Source organism: Chinchilla lanigera, unplaced genomic scaffold (genome assembly GCF_000276665.1).
Source record: "Chinchilla lanigera isolate Chin_1 unplaced genomic scaffold, ChiLan1.0 scaffold00057, whole genome shotgun sequence".
In the NCBI taxonomy this organism is placed as follows: domain Eukaryota; kingdom Metazoa; phylum Chordata; class Mammalia; order Rodentia; family Chinchillidae; genus Chinchilla; species Chinchilla lanigera.
The window spans coordinates 10955757-10973779 of NW_004955458.1; the positions used below are offsets into that span (position 1 = coordinate 10955757).

The 18023-nt window shown below is 41.9% G+C and overlaps 1 protein-coding gene across 2 annotated transcripts in view; it reads left to right on the forward strand.

Moving 5' to 3' along the window:
• Nucleotides 1–18023, forward strand: part of Srgap1 (SLIT-ROBO Rho GTPase activating protein 1) — a 148756-nt gene that overhangs the window by 113012 nt on the left and 17721 nt on the right. For both annotated transcript variants that reach the window (XM_013520989.1, XM_013520990.1), the window contains exons 15-17: nt 3501–3606; nt 7070–7294; nt 9888–9967. In XM_013520989.1, the coding sequence (XP_013376443.1) occupies nt 3501–3606; nt 7070–7294; nt 9888–9967 (411 nt within the window). The remainder of the gene's footprint in view (nt 1–3500; nt 3607–7069; nt 7295–9887; nt 9968–18023) is intronic.

Genomic DNA, 18023 nt, shown 5'->3' on the forward strand with positions numbered 1-18023 from the left:
TCGGTTCTACTTCCTGTGTCCGTAAATTTGCCTAGTCTAGGTGCCTCATATAAATAGAATCATGTAATACTTGTCTCTTTGTAGCTGGTTTATTTCTCTTAGCATGTCTTTAAGGTTCATCCGTGTTGTAATATATGTTAGAATATCCTTCCTTTTTTTTTTTTTTTGGTTTTTCTCGGGTACCGGGAACCGAACTCACGACCTTGCACTTGCCAGGCAGGCGCTTTTTGCCGCTGAGCTAAATCCCCAGCCCCTATCCTTCCTTTCTAAAGCCAAATAATATTAATACGTATGTATGACACATTTTTGTTTATCTGTTCACTCCTCTGTGAACATCTGAGCTACTTCTACCTTTTGACTATTAATGCTGCTATGAAGTTGGTGTAAATATTGAAACTGCCTTTACAAGGAAGAAGAACTAAGTTTAGAACTGACTGGAGAAGGGAAAGTGGAAAGTGGGTCTGAGGAAGGGAGTAGAGGAAAAAGATTTTTTAAAAAAAGGGAAGAAAGACAAAAAACTGAGATATTAAAAGTGAGAATCCAGAATTTAAATTAAAGCACTTTTCAGAATCAACAAAGGGATACATGCGAATAAGTTTCAATATTTTTAAGCATGGATGACAATATATATAATTTCACCTTCGAGGGTTTTTTTTTGCTCTTTCAGTTTTAAAGATAAGTTTGCTAGACACAGACGTGCCAAATTATCTCTTGGCTCTTTAACATAAAGCAACAACCATTGTGCTTTTTTAAGCAGTGAGGTATTTTAGGTAATGAACTTTTAACCAGTTACTTCCCGATACAAAACAGTAATCAAGCTGTATCTAAATGTATAGTATTGATAGATACAATTCTTCCATTAAATTCTCAGTGATTCACATGTTACTTTATCTACAAGTATTTTACCTTCCCTCTTTTTAGTGTGGGTTCCCAAGTACCTACCACTGAGAGCATGTTTTGATCCTACTAGGACTAACAAAGTAAATTGGATCCAAATCTTGATAATGTAAGAATTGCGTTCGTGTGTAGCCTGAGCGAATGTATGTACCCATTTAATGACTTTCTGAAAAGCATCTTACTCCCTCTTTCAGGAAAAAAGACATTGGCTGGAAAGTATATAAACAAATGCTAGCTATAGATATGACCCTAATCTACCTTGTTTATAGTGCTTTTTTCCATTTTAAAATACTTTACAAATAAAAAGACAGAATGTAATGTTCAAATTCATTGCTACTGCAGTTATTAATTATAAAAATATACTTTTTATATTTGAAGAATAAACGTGTTACAGGAATATTTTACTTACACTGTCATTAAAGACTTTCCGAAATCACATTTTCTGATAACAGCTACAACTCCAGCCATAGCATTCTTAAAGGTGGGAATTTAAACCATGTGGCAGTTTACGCTGAGCATCACAAAGGCTGCGTGTTTGTTTACATACGGACCATACCTCGAGTTGTTCAGGCTGGTGTCATTTCAGTCAGCTGGGCTTTTGGGTTTTTTGGTCTTTTTGAGACAGGGTTTCACTGTGCACTTTAGGCTGGCTTTGAACTCACTGTAGCCCAGGCTGGCCTTAAACTCACGATGTACCTCCTGCCTCAGCCTCCCGAGTGCTGGGATTACAGGTGTGCGCCACCACGCCCAGCTGATCAGCCAGTTCTTGCATTGAATAAATCTGATAAAATTATCATTTTTACATTTCCTGTTATGTTATAAAAATTAATGAAGGTATGCAATTTTTGATCAGTTGAACTGGTAAGTGGTTAAATATTCTTTCCTAGGAAACCTGGTAAGTTATTTGCTATTTTACAAACTGGTGGTTGAGCAAGAATATTCCTAGTATATTTTTGGTGCCTTTTCAGTTGTGCAGAGGGAAAAATAAAATGCCCAGTTTGGTAATAAGTGGAATGCACTGGAGCCAACACTTAAAATCCCAGTTAAATGAGTTCATTAAGGCAGTAGTTTGAACCTTGACTGCATAAAATATCCTGGGCATCAGCATTTTTAAAAACTTATCCAAGCAAACCCAAGTCAAAGTGGAACAGCACTGACTAAAGATATATTGGAAAGAGGTGAGTTAGGCAAGTATTATGGTGGTCCAAATGAGAAGTAAGACTTCAGTGAGGAAGTTGGCAGCAAGCTACCCAGAGGTAGGAGCGGCCAGACTGTCCCACACATGGGAGAAAAGTGGAGCAAAGATGCTGTGGTAGGGCTGATGGTTTTGCCCTTGAGATTGGGTGGTACTGCCACAGAAAAGAACTGGATAGAAATCGCTGGGAACCAGCTACATTTGTGGGTAGGAGAAAGTTAAAAAACAAAACAAAAAGGAAACCTGAGTAGAATCAATTAACTGTGGCATTGGAAGCTAAAGACAGGATTTCCGCTAGGATTCATCAGTGTCTCAAGAGCATTTAGGAACAAGTACAGTGATATGAAGTGATAGGGAATTTCAGAAATATTTTCTGAAATGTATGTTTATTAGTTGTCTTCAACGCTATACTTTAAGTTCCAAAAAAGAAAAAAACAGACTTATAAAACAGAAGACAGAGGTTCTAGGCCCAGCTCCACTCCTGCCGGCCAGCTGCCCTGGTTGACCACTTACCCGCAGGCCACCGCTTGCTGCGTTCGGCGGGGCGCCAGCCTGTGCCCTGCCGCTTGTATCGCAGAGTTGTTCCACTGAGTTCCGTGACAAAGGTGAAAACTCTGTGAATATGTGTACCCGCTCACATAATAGATAAATGTAAACCTTTTGCCGCTGTTTCACAAGGGCGTTAGGACTGAGATATTTTGGAGGATTTGTATTCTTAACCAAGAGGGAAAATAAAATATGAAATTCTTCCTAGGACTCCTCTTTCCACGAATCTCCCAGTCCCACAAGGCATGTGGAATAGGGAAAGAAATGATCATAAACACAGTCTCAGTGATGCAGCAGTTGTATCACGATGCATTTGTAGTGCTGAACCTAGTACTCTCCTAAATTGTCTTTAAAAGTTAATGAAAAAATAACATACAAGATGAAAAGTCATATAAGTAAAATACTGTGGTAGTTTTGAGAAAGGGTTCAAAACCTGGCACATCACTGGACCATCGTGATAGATACAATAATAAAGATAGGTGGATTAATGAATAGTGGCTGGGGAGAGGTGCTGTACCCCAGAAAACTTCTTCAGTTTATATGTAGACAAACAAAGAAGTGTTGAAAACGTATCAGATGGAAAAGGTAGAGTTAGCAGCAAGGGAAAAATTATTTTTCAATCTAGAAGACTAAGTTCTCAGGGCCGAGACTGAGGAAATCGGAGATGAGTCACAGGAAATGCCCGCAGAAATGGCGGCACACCCAAGCAATCACTCTTGCACTATATTGATGACAGTTGCATCTTTCCAAGGGCAAAGTAATTGCTTAATGTTCAGATGTTTTCCTGTAACATGTGCACTGCAGTGATCTGCTTTAAATGTAGAAGTTCAAGGATGCTGACCGTGTCATGTTTGGTCTACAGGAATAGAAAATCTCTATGAGAGGGCGCTTCACATCCGCAAACTCCTCCTGACCTTGCCCAAGTCGGTCCTGATAGTGATGAGGTACCTCTTCGCCTTCCTCAATCAGTAAGTGCCCTAATGCTCTGACAAAATGCCCATCTAAATTCTGTCTGTGTTCTTGGGTCCTATAAAATGTACATTGGGTTCCATTTGTCAGCAGGGTCAAAGGAAAAAAACTGATTGACTCTGGACTGAAGGAACATTTTTCCTCAACAGATCAAGGTCTTTGTATGACAGATGAAAGCACTTCCCCAGATAACACAAACGTGGCTGGCCATAAACGTAAAAATACCCAAATATCACTAATAGGGCTTCCCAGTAAAATGTGTTTTTTTCATCTTCCATCCAGAGTTAATGTCATAAGTGATACAAACCACTTTTTCATCTCAGAAAATCTCTGTGATTTTCAGCGTTGTAGTTGGGATGGAAAGGAATCATAAATGAGACTTACGCACAGATCCAGAAAGGAATTTCTGAGAATTTGCCACAATAAAAAGAAAACATGTCTAGAATATTAACTAAAATGATATATCTTAAATGCACTGCTTTTTTTTTTTTTTTAAGAAAAACTTCACTGTTTCGGTTTAGGCAGCTTGGTTTTTTTAATTACATTTCTCCCTGATACGTGGGCTCCGTTACAAGAACATCTTCCTCACGTCCTCCCTAAGAGTCCCCGGCCATGCAGTGTTCCGGTTAAGCAGTTGGACATTAAGACATCCAGGGAGAGATAACCGATTGGAGAAATGCCTTCTCATCTGGCATGGAGGCTCCCTTCCTAAACAGAGGCTGTTTTCTCATCTCTATTTCACTGGAGCTTTTGCATCCTCAAAAGTCAGGGGGATTTACAGCAACCCTGCAGACTATTGCTGAGGTCAGGTTGGCCCCCGCAACCTCGCACCGTACCATGAGGAAGTGCTGGCAGAAAACCAGGCAGCGCGGGGCTCTGCTGTTCACCTTGGGTGCCTCAAACATCCCCGGATGACAGGAGGAACCCGTTCATGCAGCATTCACCACTGAAAATAAGCGGTATCTGGAGGGATGAATGTAAACTGCTCAGGTTGCATAGCTGCTGTACCTCTTCACCTCGAAGCATGTCCGGCTGCGCAGGCAGTTGTGAAGGCCCAGAGCTCGTCGTCTTCGCCTTCCGTGGCGTGTGTTGTCCCCACAGCCCCGCGTGGGATTCCTTGTCTCTGCTGGCTCTCTCCACACTGTTGCTGACGTGTTTCCCTGACACACCCAAGCGAACCCCCTGTGAACCGGTGAAACACCGTGGGTTAGAAGAGTGGCCTGTTAATTAAGCAAGCTCTGGAAACCCGAATAGAATTCACTGGGAATTTCAACAAAATGGCAAACACACCACAAGTCAGACGGCTGCAATGGCTCCAATTGGTTCTGCTCAGAAACGTCCCCTGACGGCCCCCACCTGCCTTCCTGCAAGGACACAGGCCCAGCCTCTATGTCAGGAGCTTGAGCAGGAAGTTGGAGAAGAGAGGTCAGGGTGTAGACCTAGAGATGTAGCGCAGTCGTGGAGCGCCTGCCTCGCGTGTGGAAGGCCCTGCGTTCAGTTCCCAGCACTGAGGAGAGAGAGTGATATTAGCTATTTTTCACTGTAAAATCAAAATTTAGGCATTTTTGTTGTTTGTCTTTTTGAGACAGGGTCTCGCTATGCAGTTCGGGCTGGTCTTGAGCTCACTTTGTAGCCCAGGCTGGTCTTGATCTCAACGATCCTCCTACCTCAGCCTCCCAAGTGCTGGGAGGAATAATATTTTTCTATCAGAGTTTTTCTGTTCAAGCCAGCACCAAATGCGTGACCTAGAAACATTAAGTGTGAGTCTCCCTGCTGAGCTCAAGTGTGTCTTGAAAACTGGACCATTCTTAGCCAGGTGTGGTGGTGCACACCTGTAATCCCAGCACTCGGGAGGCTGAGGCAGGAGGATCATTGCGAGTTCGAGACCAGCCTGGGCTACAAAGTGAGCTCAAGGCCAGCCTGAACTGCACAGCAAGACCCTGTCTCAAAAAGACAAAGAAAAAGAAAAAAAAAGAAAAGAAAATTGGACCATTCTTATCCTGAATCTCACTTCTCCACCAGCTCTCACTTTCAAGGGCGTGTGTAACATGATCGTTTGCTACCCTGAACTTTTCTGTAAGATTGCATGCTTGAGAAGCGGCAGAAGGGAAGGCATATGTTAGCTATGGAAATTATCCTTTTGTGTTCTCTGCTTTCTAGACTATCTGATTTCTGAAAGGGGGTTAAATACCGAGCCAGGTGGTAGCTCAGTTTCTTGGTGTCTCGTCCTCTCACAAAAGTAGTTAAGTCTCCTTTTTCACCTCCATTGGTCACCTGTTCACCTGGATTTTACATTTCCCTGCGAGACAGACATTCTATACTCTGAGAGGTGATGCTTCTAAGCTCTCCCTAGAGTAGCATGCCCGTGTGTTAGAGGCACTGCAAGCAAGAGCTGGCTTATTCTGAGTTGCCTGCAAAAATATTTCATAAATGTCCATTACATTGTGTTTAGAAGTTAGCGGTAGAGAACTGAAAATCTCCCTCAAGGTCTGCCTGCCTTAACTAGAAATAAGTGAGGTGTCCTCTCCCCATTTCTTTCACTTTGAATGCCTTTTCTTGTCACCTCATGTTGGTGGATTTACCCAAAAGCAGATTATAAAGCCTGGAATTATTGTTCATTCCCTTTCTTTTTGGTTTTTCTCCAGTACCGGGAACCGAACTCACGACCTTGCACTTGCCAGGCAGGCGCTTTGCCGCTGAGCTAAACCCCCAGCCCCTCATTCCCTTTCAAGAGTTAAAAAGAAAATGGGTTCTGTTTTCCTCTAAACTTTTCTCAGGGTTTATTGGAGAAATCTAAGATATTTTTGAGTGGTGCGAGGACAAATTTATTCAAGACATTTATAAAGCGCTATGGATATTGCACTGTCTTCCCCAGATTTAGAGTCTGAGCATAAAATTTACCGCGAGAATCGTCCAGTCGGTCCTGACGTCCACTGGCGTGGCTCGTATGTGAACTCTCTCGTGACTTAGAAAAGCGCCACCTTTCCGAGCCAAGAGCACCTGTGTTCCCCTGTCAGTCTCTGTCAAGTTGAAGGTCTAAGTGACTTTACTCTCTGTGGAGGGTCATGTTTAAGTGGGATGGCGCAGGGGTCCCTGTGCAGTGCGGGTGTGTGGCCTGTCAGGACCCGGGGCGCACAGCAGGAGCCGAGCCCTCCGCGGCTCCCACCGCCTGAGCGCCACCTCCTGTCAGGTCAGCAGCCACTCGATTCTCATAGGAGGTTGGACCCTGCTGTGAGCTGCGCATGCCAGGGGTCCAGCTCATGTACTTTTTGGAATCATCCCTCACCCCTTCAACCTACGCACTTGTGGGAAAGTGAAGCTGCCAAAAAGTTTGGGGACCGGCGAGATAGCAAGCATATCGAATAGTAAAAACCCTGTCTTCAGAGTATGAGTGTCTTATTGGACATGTTTTCTTCTTTTCCTCTTGTGCTTTTACCACTTCTTTCCTGCTCCCTCCCCAAGTCTTTCCCAGTACAGCGATGAGAACATGATGGACCCTTACAACCTGGCCATTTGCTTTGGCCCGACGCTGATGCCTGTCCCGGACATACAGGACCAGGTGTCTTGCCAGGCACACGTGAACGAAACGGTCAAGACCATCATCATCCACCACGAGGCCATTTTCCCAGACCCCAAAGAACTGGATGGCCCAGTTTATGAGAAGTGCATGGCCGGAGATGATTACTGGTGAGTCCAAGAATTGTAGTTCTCTTCCTGCCAAAAAATAACATGTAAAATAAGATTATACGCACACAGATACCTATAACATAGAAGCACACATACCAGCTGAGTTAAGAAAAGGAAGTGTCTATACACCACCACTGCTTCCAGTTTAAAAATTAAAGTAAGAAGCAGCAGTACCAAGTGAGACAACTGAGAATACGAAGATCCGTGGCAACACTGGTATTCTATTGTGGAAAGTCATACTCGTCACTGGTCGCCAAGGGGTGTATCTGTTTAGATAAAGATAGAGCTACCCTGCCATGGCTTTCATGGAGAATACAGATTCTGATCATACAGACCCATATTGATTCCTATTATGTGAACTCAGGAAAAGATAAGTGGTTAACAGATTTTATTTTCCATTCTTAGACAGCTTTGATTCCATACACAGTTAAAATTCTCATTCTGAGAGAGCCCTGTCAACCAAATATATTTTTATCCTTACTTATTTTCATTTTTACTTTGACTAATGAATATTATTTCCACCCTTTTTAATTATTGTTATTATTATAATTAACAAATTCATGATATTAATATATTTTAGGAGTAAAACCTTTTAAATGTAGCAGATGGCCACCTCCCATAGAGCTATAAACATGGGAGTAGTATCTTCCGGTGAATAATTCCAAAATAGGAAAACCCTAAAAAGTTCGTGTTCACTATTTGGTATTTACTGTATGAGTCTCAAGCAGTTTCTGAGAAATCGTAGGGTAAAAGAAGCGTCGATTCCTTGAGCCCTTATTATGCGCTGGACGCTCAATGCACAATATTTCTTTCGTTTATCCTAAGCGTTCTGCAAAATAAGAAAAGCTGACCAGCCGCGAGGTGGGTAGTAGTCACTGGAGGCAGCCTAGGTATCCTATGCCAGTTTCTGTGGCTATGGTAGAATACCACAGACTGGGTAACTCATGTTTAGAAAAAGATAACATTTACATCTCACAGGTGCAGAGGGCGGGAAGTCTAACACCAAGATGCTGCCATTCGGCAAGGGTCCTCTGGCTGCGTCATAACGCGGTAGAAAGCTTCCAGCGCAGGAGCAAAGGAACGCGTGTGCTCAGCTCTCCTTCCCCGTCTTAAAAAATGCATCATTCCAACATGGCGCAGTCACCTCGTCCCACCCTCATTACTTCTCACAGTTCCAACTCCAGATCCCTTCAGTCTGTGAGCTGGGGGATTAGGTTTCCAACGCGTGACCCCCGGGGGACACGTTCACACCGTAACACCCAGTGGGCCTCGCTTGAACATCCATACGGGTCTTCCCCCAACAGCCTCCCTCTCTGCCTCAAAACCTGCCTGGGGAGCTAGGATCCGACAGCAGCTAGAAATAGACACGTCCAAATCCTTCAGTCTGGACTCTGCTGAGGGTACCGGATTTCCCCCTTTGCTTACAGATCGTTAAGTAGAAGTGGGACAAGTAACTGAAAGGTGAAAAGCACTTTTGTTTTATTTAGGCCATAGTGTGATGCCTAAGAAAACTAAGTGTTAGGTATTTCCAGAAATACTGCTTCCCAAATTGACAATAAAGCGTGCAAGACTCCAGTTCTCTGGGGTATCCAGTACTTTATACATGAAACCGAATTCCAAAGTCTTTACCTGAGTACTTACCGTGTCCAGGTTCCTGCCTAAAGCTTGGCTATGGCAAGACAAATGAATAAAGCCCAGCACTCCTGAGATATGTAACTTTATTTTCCTAATCATTTGTTTTCAGGGCTCTGTTGGTAAGCTCTGCTGCCTAGCTCACTTCATCAAAGACCAAGGGGCTCCCGGATCGATATTATTTGACGTGTTGTGTTCTAGAACATTCTGTAGTTGCAACTTCTTCCAAATAGGGTAGAAACCTACATAATAGTCTTCTAGCCATTAGTGGCGTACCCTCCTGCTTATGCATAGTGTTTTCTTTGGGTATTGCTCATTTTAAACAGAAAATCAATAATATAGTAATTATCCTTGTCCCCTAACACCAGCAATATAAGTGAGCTTTTATAGTAGTAACAGACTTGTATTTGTGGCCAGTACATTTTATCAGCATATATTTGAGAGAGATAATGGTCGTGTTAAAGGGTAAGTTCTAAAAGAGGATAAAAGTAATGACTCAAATACAGAAATGCAATGAACACATATCAAGAAACGATGGAAAAGATGCTACAGTCGGTTCAAAAGAAAAGTCAAAGAACCATCAACTTATATCTCATAAAAGAATGATGAATTGAATTTATACAAAACTGGTCTATGTGCAGAGCAGCAATCCAACATCTTCTACCTGAATTGAACTACTTTGCATTTCCATGGAGAACAGTGATTTGTAATGCTACAAATTTTCCCTAAGTTAGCCTCTGTCCAAATAGAATTAGAAAATAACCTAGTCAAAGATTAGTGCCTATCCTCATAGCACAGAAAATCAAGAGAGGTTGTGTAGCATTTCATCCTTGGGTTATCCAGGAACTTCTTTGCCATTAAAACTTTTAGATTTTTCCTTAAAGTAGCAGTTATTCACTTTAAAACTACTCAGCACGGTGGTTTATAAATTAGCTTGTAAATTTCTACTTCCGCTCCACAGCGACAGCCCATACAGTGAGCACGGTACGTTGGAGGAGGTGGACCAGGAGGCTGGTACAGAGCCCCACACCAGTGAAGACGGTATGACTTGTGCCCTTGCTATTATAAAACAGTCTCCCTATCCTTTGTCTCCTTTTTTAAATAATTCTTTATGTTAAAAACTCAATAGATGCGAAAGGATATTTATAAATTATGTGTCGGGTGTAAAGAATACTAAATGAGCACTCATGGAACCACTACCAAGTTTTAAAAAAAATTTTAATAGTTTCTTGTTTTCTGTCTTCCTGAACGTTCCACAAGGGGTCATGCTCTGTGTATTTTGCTGAGTTTTTCTATTCAGTATTACATTCCTGAAATTCATCACAATGTTGCATTCAGTTATAAGTGTTTGTTATACCACCATTTAATATCCCTTTCCGTATGTCTCTTCTTTCTATTCTTGATAAATATGGGAAGCATTGTCTTATTTTTTGCCAGTAAGAACAGTGCTACCATACATCACTAGGAACATTTTGAAAGGTCTCCTCCTGCAAATACAGTTTTCCTCGAATGCACACGTAGGAGTCCTTGTATCTTCAACTTTACATACATTGCTACCTGTTTTTGAAAATGGTCATAATAATATTCACTCTCCAGCTATGAATCGGCTTTCTCATTGTATATATTCAACAATACTTTTGAAATATTTTAACCTCTGTTAAGGTTATCAATCTGTACCAGGATCTAGTGTGATTTTAATTTCTCCTCTGATTCCTAATGAAGACCTTCTTTTACAATACAATGATGTCAACAGGTTAGAAAACAGCTACCACTAAAGAGAGAGTTTGTTGGGCTCCCCAAGAGAAAGGAACGAACCGCCTATAGGAGGCCACGTGGGGAGCCCTTGGGGTCCACCAGGAGGCAGAGGACAGAGAGGAATTTGCTGTGGTTTTCCTGGGAAGGAGCAGGCGAGGCAGGGTAAGCGGGTTGAGAATTGGCTGGTTCGAGTAATTTCTGCGTGCTCTGCGACCTAGCGCCATCTCAAATTGCTGGCGCGTGGCTCTGGGGTGATGAGAGAAGGGGACTACCTGCAGCAGGAGAGCCCAGCAGAGCTGCTGGTTGGGGTGTTGGCTCTGGACTGGCTGGTTTGGGTTTGAAAAGCTTGCTTGTGCCGAGTTGTTACAGTCTGTGGGAAGTGGCCGGCCCGATAGGAACAGACCTTCCAGGATCAGCAAGGGCCCAGGGGGTAGGTTACAGAGGATAAAGGCACAGGTGTCACAGATGCACACAGCTGTACATTTCAGAATCTTCCTTTGTGAAACTCCTATCAAGCCTTCTGTCTATTTTCCTGCGGAGTTTTTCTGTTGGTTTGTTTGGCTTTGCCTAGTTTGACTTTGATCTGTCTGTCTCTCGCCTGGCCCGACCGGAACTGTTTCTGTGAATTAGAGCGCCCCGTTTCCCTTCCCTCCGGCCCCTGGCGATTGCCGTTCCACCCTCGATTCTATGAGTTTTACTATTTCACATGCTTCATATAAGGCGAACCGCGCAAAATATTGGCCCATTTTACTTAGCAAAATGTCCTCCGGGTCCGTGTCTGTTCTCACCTATTGCAGGCCTTACTTCTTTTTAAAGTCTGAATAGTTTTCTGTTGTATGTATGTATCACATTTCTTTATCCATTCATCTGTCTCTGGAAATTTACAGTGTTTCTATATCTTCTCTATTGTGAATAACGCCACAGTGAGCATAGAAGTGTTAATATCTATTTGAGATTCTGTTTTCAGTTCTTTCAGATAGTATACAAATTGCTAGATTATATGGTGTTTCCGTTATTTTTTTCTTTTTGCACCAGCAGGTACCAACCCAGGCTTTGTGCATGCTAGGCAAGTGCTGTACCATGGAGTTACATCCCAGCCCTTTTGAAATTTTATTTTGAGACAGGGTTTTATTAAGTTGCTGGCTGGCCTTGAACTGGGATAGAACCCAAGACTCATACATGCTAGGCAAACATTCTACCGTGGAGCTATATCCCCAGCCAGTTTTTCAAGATCTTCAAAAATAATAATAAAAAAATACCTTAAAAACATTCTGGAGTTTCTGACTGTAGTTATGCTGATTTTATACATATTAATATGGAGAGAATTTTCTGTAGATTATTCAGCCTTCTACTCCATGAACATATTTTCAGGTATTTAATATCTCCCAATTAACTTGCATAGTTTCAGACGTCATTGTGTTTCCCACTGAGACTTTTAAAGTTCAGTGGTTAGCATTAACTATCAATAATTTATTTTTTAATATAAACTGTTAGTTTTCTCTTACTGCCTGTTTAGCTGCCTGAACAAATTATTTTTTTTCTCTCTTTAGCTGTGACTAATCTGCTTCAGACCATCCACTGAGTTTTTATTTTAATTTGTTTATTTCTACACATTTTATTTGGTATACATTCACATCTGGTTTTGCTTGGTCATTTTTATAATCTTTCTTGTTACTCAAAGGAATCAGTCCTTTGCACCATTTCACGTTACGTCTTTGGTATTTTGATACGTACACCCAAATTTTTGCTGGTTCTCATTCATGGATTCTCATTTTCCAATATATTTTTACATTGCGTACATTTTGGGGGGAACTTCGGGCTCAACTGAAGATAAGTTCCTCCAGAGAGAGTTTTCATTTACTTCTGCCTGAGGTACATCCAGCCTAGAGCAACACTGAATACTTAGCTTAAAGTTTATCAGATCACCCAGTTAAATTGTAAATTTAAACTGTAGAACTGCCTAAGGATGGAAATGTGGCTGAAATTCTAAGAGATAGTACATTCCAGTGTTTGAAATAGATTAGTATTTCCTTAAGAAGAGGAGCAAGTGTAAAGTGAAAGAGATGGTTATAATCTATGGAAAAGTATGGAAGATTAGGGGTACAGGGAGGAGAGTTATAAACCAGAAGTTGTGGAAGAACAAAGTTATATAAATACTTCTAGAATATTACAGGGAGCCAGGCATGGTGGTACACGTCTGTAATTCCAGCACTGGGGAGTCTGAGGCAGTAGGATTGCCGTGAGTTTGAGGGCAGCCTGGGCTACATAGTGAGTTCAAGGCCAGTCTAAACTACATAGCGAGACCCTGTCTAAAAAAAAAAAAACCCAAAAGGAAAAAAAAAAAATTACAGTGTAGTGTGCTGAGACACTGAGCACATGATTCTTTTGGTGGAGAATGAGAATATGTAGGTTCCCCACCCTAAAACAGGCTCTGGACTTGGTTACCTGTTGGGGCTTAAATTACCAGGCTGAGAAATTGCCCTTAAAGCAAAGTTGGATTCATGTGTTCTAGTGTTCTCTTTACCTGAGTTCCCACTTTCGTGAAGTTTTTTGGTCTTTAGTATTTCTGTCCTGATAACTTATTAATGAAACTACTATTTTTTAAAATACAGCATGTTAGTTGATTTTTTCAGGAAGGTGATTCTAATTAGCAGATAATTAGAATATATAGAAAACAAAATTTTCTGGTGTTTTTAAAAGTAAGATGAGTTGACATTTTCCAGCTCTTTTTTTGTTTGTTTGTTTGTTTGTTTCTTGTACCGGGAATCAAACTCACGACCTCGTGCTTGCCAGGCAGGCGCTGTGCCGCTGAGCTAAATCCCCAGCCCCGAGTTGACATTTTCTGAACTGAAATTATAAGACAGTCTTTAAAGTGAGAACTTCTATTTCTGTGGTATTGCTTTTGAAAATGCCTGTGCCCTACCCATGCTACCATGTTGTCTTTTGTCTTGGGCATCTTTGTTCTCCATATAGTCCGTCCCTTTTCTCTGCTGACTTCTCCAAGTGTGTATTAGTCATTTTTCCGTCACTGGGACAGAGGGCCTGAGCCCTACAGCTTGGTGGAAGAGAGGGTTATTTCGGCTCACGGTTTCCGTGGGTTCAGTCCATGGCGGGTGGCTCCAAGGCAAAACAGCATGGCAGAATGCCTTGGCAGAGGAAAGCTGCCCACTGCGTGCTAGCCAGGAAGCAGAGCACAAAGGTAGCGGCCAGAAAGGAGAAAACACTCTTCCAGCACACACCCCCAGTGATCTGCCTCCTCTGAGCAGGCCCTGTCTCCAAGTAGCACAGTCAGCTGTGAACTTAGCCGCGGACTGATGTATAACTGTTTCCGTGCTTTCTTCAGTGGCAGGAAAAGCCAAGACACAGCCCCAACCACCTCTTTTCCCAAACAGCAGTCTCCCCGCCGTGCCGTCTCTCAACTCTTCTTAACTCTTGAGGACCAGAGAGAAACTTCGTTGGGTACTCTGTGTTTTGTATCCCTCTGATCGTGGTCAGCTGCTTTTGCCGGAAAGAAAAGAGTTGGTGACAAAGGACAGATGTCCTGCCCCACAGCCAAACTCCAAAGTCCTATAATTAAATTAACTAGAGTATTGATTACCTTTTTAATCAGAGGGTTTGCATTTCTTTCCTGTGTCCCCCAAGCGGACAGAGCAGCTTTTATTTTCAAAAGACAGGCTGTCACGGAACAACACCATTCTTTGCAGGGGCCGTAGGTAACACATAAAGGAGGAAAAATGTCACGGAACATAAGATTCCCCAAGAGAAATGCTGTACTAATATTGCATATAAAATTACAAGAAGTAGAAATGTAAGACTTGATAGTGCCATATAGTCAGGGTAGGAGCTCTGCTGAACTTTCTTTCCCTTTGCAAAAAATTCTAATAGCCATGCATGAAAGCTAAATGATCATGTGATACCCTTACTGTTACTGGTATTGGTATCAGCACTAGCATCAGTCTATAAAGTCTCCAGAGGGTCTTGAAGACTCTGAGTTGTTGTACGTGAAAGGGGCATGGCGCACCATGCCCTGAGATTGATTTGCCATGCAATGCCAAACGTGTAAATAGCGTATTGATTGACACTTGACTGTGAAACGGCTCTCAAGGGAGTAGAAAGAGTCAAAATAATAAAAGTGCTCAGCATTGCTGGTTGATATACTAGGGTTGCCGATAAAATATTCTGATTTATTTGGTCATTCCTTCATAGCTTGCCCACCTCTCAATAAAATAAACAGAGTCAGATAATCCTCTTGCTAGTTGTTTCAAAAAATAGTAATAAGCAGAAGAAATGATGATTATAGAAGCCGTGATTATGAAAGTGTGATGTGTGTATACTGTTAAATTATATTAACTAGTCCTTGACCAAGTTGAACACGTGACTGAACGGCGCTAAGGAAAATGAGTGACTCTGTCTTCATTTCCCTTTGATCTAGATTTTGACTGTGTACCATATCGTGTGTTGATATCTTTTAATTTTTTTTAGTAGAACCAAATATAAATACAGCAAGAACTTAATTTGTTCCACAAGTGTGGGAAAGACGGCTACATTTGTGTTTGTGCTAGAAAGATGGCCACAGTTGTGTTTGTCACCGATGTAGGGTTTGCAGACAAAAACAAAATTTTGCCAAGCACCTTCGTTTGCATCCCAAATTGTCTGCAAACAAAAGTGTTCGTGAAGCAAGGTACCACTGTGTGAATATGTTCATGCAAGAATTTGCAGATTATGCAGTAAAGCTATTTTTAAATAAATTTGTCTTTATTCCTCCTTCTGTCCTTCAAGAAGAACTGAAACATAAATTTTGCTATCTGTCATCTCAGGTCAATTAACATTGCTTCTTTATGTGCAAATTCATCCCCTCCTCTTTGAAGCAGACTTATAGAAGCAAACTGTCATTTGTATTATTTTAATAAAATACGATCGTATTCGTGGAGGATACCAGAGTGTTAACATATGACCTAAAAGTTCTACTTAGTCACTGAAAGACTTAAACTGTTGTGTAATCCATTTATGCCAGGTTACAGTTTTCTCAATTTTTACATGAAATTCATATGTGTTACCTAGAAAAATTCAAGGAACAAGAATTTGAAGAGAAAAGTCATGTGTTATGTCTCTTTGTCATGGGTGTTCCAAAAATGGAACACTGGGCAATGAGGGTTTTAAAAATTATTTTTACATGTTTTACACGCAGAGTATTTTGATACTGCAGTATGAAATAGTACTTACCTCAAACGTTATCCACTGGGAAAAGGATGGTGTATTTTCCTTGGTTTTTAAACTATTTTGCTGAAATGTATCCACCGAACTTTATATAAGGTAAAATCTAAGCCTTTTCATTGTTGGTTTTATGTCCGTATCCCAGAGAATCTTGAATTTACCAAACAAGGAGCAAGTCTACCTGTCTATCCAAGAATTTCTCGTTCAGCTCTTACAGTTTTAGGTCAACAGCGCCCCCGAAAGGCCTCGTGCACCATGGACGGGACTTTCGGACGGTGATAGAGTCACGGGGCTGTAGCTGACTTGCACTCAGGAGGTGGCATCCGGTCAGAGAGGGCTGATGAAAGGAATCATTATGTCTGCCCAAAGTGTCCCAGTGAAATTAATTTTTAAAAAGAGGCAGGTCCCTCGAGCCTGACCTCAAGGGGTCTGTCGCCCTCTGTGACTCCCCCCTTCTTTCTCTGCTTCCTGGTGGCAGAAAGTTATCTACCATGGACAAGCTGCCATTTCTGTGTTTAAGCCTGCTAAACAGACTAAAACTTCTGAAATGTGACCAAAAATAAACTTCTCCTCCCTGAAGTCTTGGGTGTTGAGTATAGCATCCCAGCAAGAAGAAAGTAACCAAGACAATTTCCTATCCTGATTCCCTTTATTTCTCTCTCACCTAATTGCTCTGGCTAATGCTTCCAGAACTGTATTGAATAGGAGTGGTGATAGTGGACATCCTTGTCTTGTTCCTGACTTTGGAGTGAAGCTTTCAGTTTTTGACTCTTAGTAGGATGTTGGCTGTTGGTTTATCATAGGTGGCTTTGATCAGATTGAGATGAAGACCATCTATTCCAGTTTTTTGCAGGGTTTTTATCATGAATGGGTGCTGGACTTTGTCAAATGTTTTTCTGGCGTCTATTGAGATGATCACTTGTTTTTGTCCTGTTGATCTAGTTTTTTACATTTACTGATGTGCACTGAACCATCCCTGCGTCCCTGAGATGAATTCTCTATGGTGTTGGAAGAGAGAACAGGTAGAACCCTTGAAGATACAGGTGTAGGCAAAGACTTCGTGAATGAAACCCCAATCATACATGAAATAATACGAGGACTCAACAAATGGGATCTCATGATATTAAAAAGGTTTTTCACAGCAAAAGAAACCACCAACAGAGTGAAGAGACAATCCACAGAGGGGGAAAAAAATTTTGCCAGCTCTCACTCAAAGGGATAACATCTAAAATATATAAAGAACTCAAACAAATTAGACTCTGTTATAGTCAGAGTTTACAAGGGAAAAGATTTAATACTGGACACATAATTTATAGGATTATTTTATAATATTCACCAAAAGAGTCAAATGCAAAAGAGTGTGGGAGATCTGTCCACACACTAGAGACCCAAAGAATCCAGCTGAGGGATCTCAGCAATGTCCTGCACAAGTCCAGCTGGAGGCCTAGAGCCCACAACGATGTCTCATGCAAGTCTGTATCAAGGATCTGCGCTGGGAAGCCCCAAAGGTCAGTGGTGGAAGCTAGAAAGTCTGCACCAGCGGGATGAAGGATCTGTGTTAGCCGGCTGAGGGATCTGCACTGGAGCCAGGAAGCAACACTCAAGGTGAAGACCAGAGCTCCCCCAAAGAGAACCACAGCTATCCTCAGCGACAGTGAGGACCCAGTGAGAACAGCCAAGCTCATATCAGGAAAAGCAGCATGACAAGCTTCTCCAGGAGAATCAACAGCACCGTCTTCCCCCTAGTTCCCTTTTCATGCTCTTGGCAACAGTCCTCAGGTGGGCCCTCCACACCCATCTCCACGTTGATTCAGTGTTCAGTGTAGCTGGGTATTACAAGTTGACCATGAGTTAATGCACCACAGACTCCCCAAATTTAAAGACCCAACCCAAAAATCCACATCTGAAATGAATAGACACTTCTTAGGTAAACAAGTATAAGTGGCAAATAAATATATAAGACAGTGTCCAACATCACTGGTCATTCGAGAGATGCAAATTAAAAGAACATGCAAACAAAAAGATTTCATCTCAAGAAAGAATAGCTGCCGGGTGTGGTAGTACATGCCTGTAATCCCAGCACTTGGGAGACTGAGGCAGGAGGATCGTTGCAAGTTCGAGTCCAGCC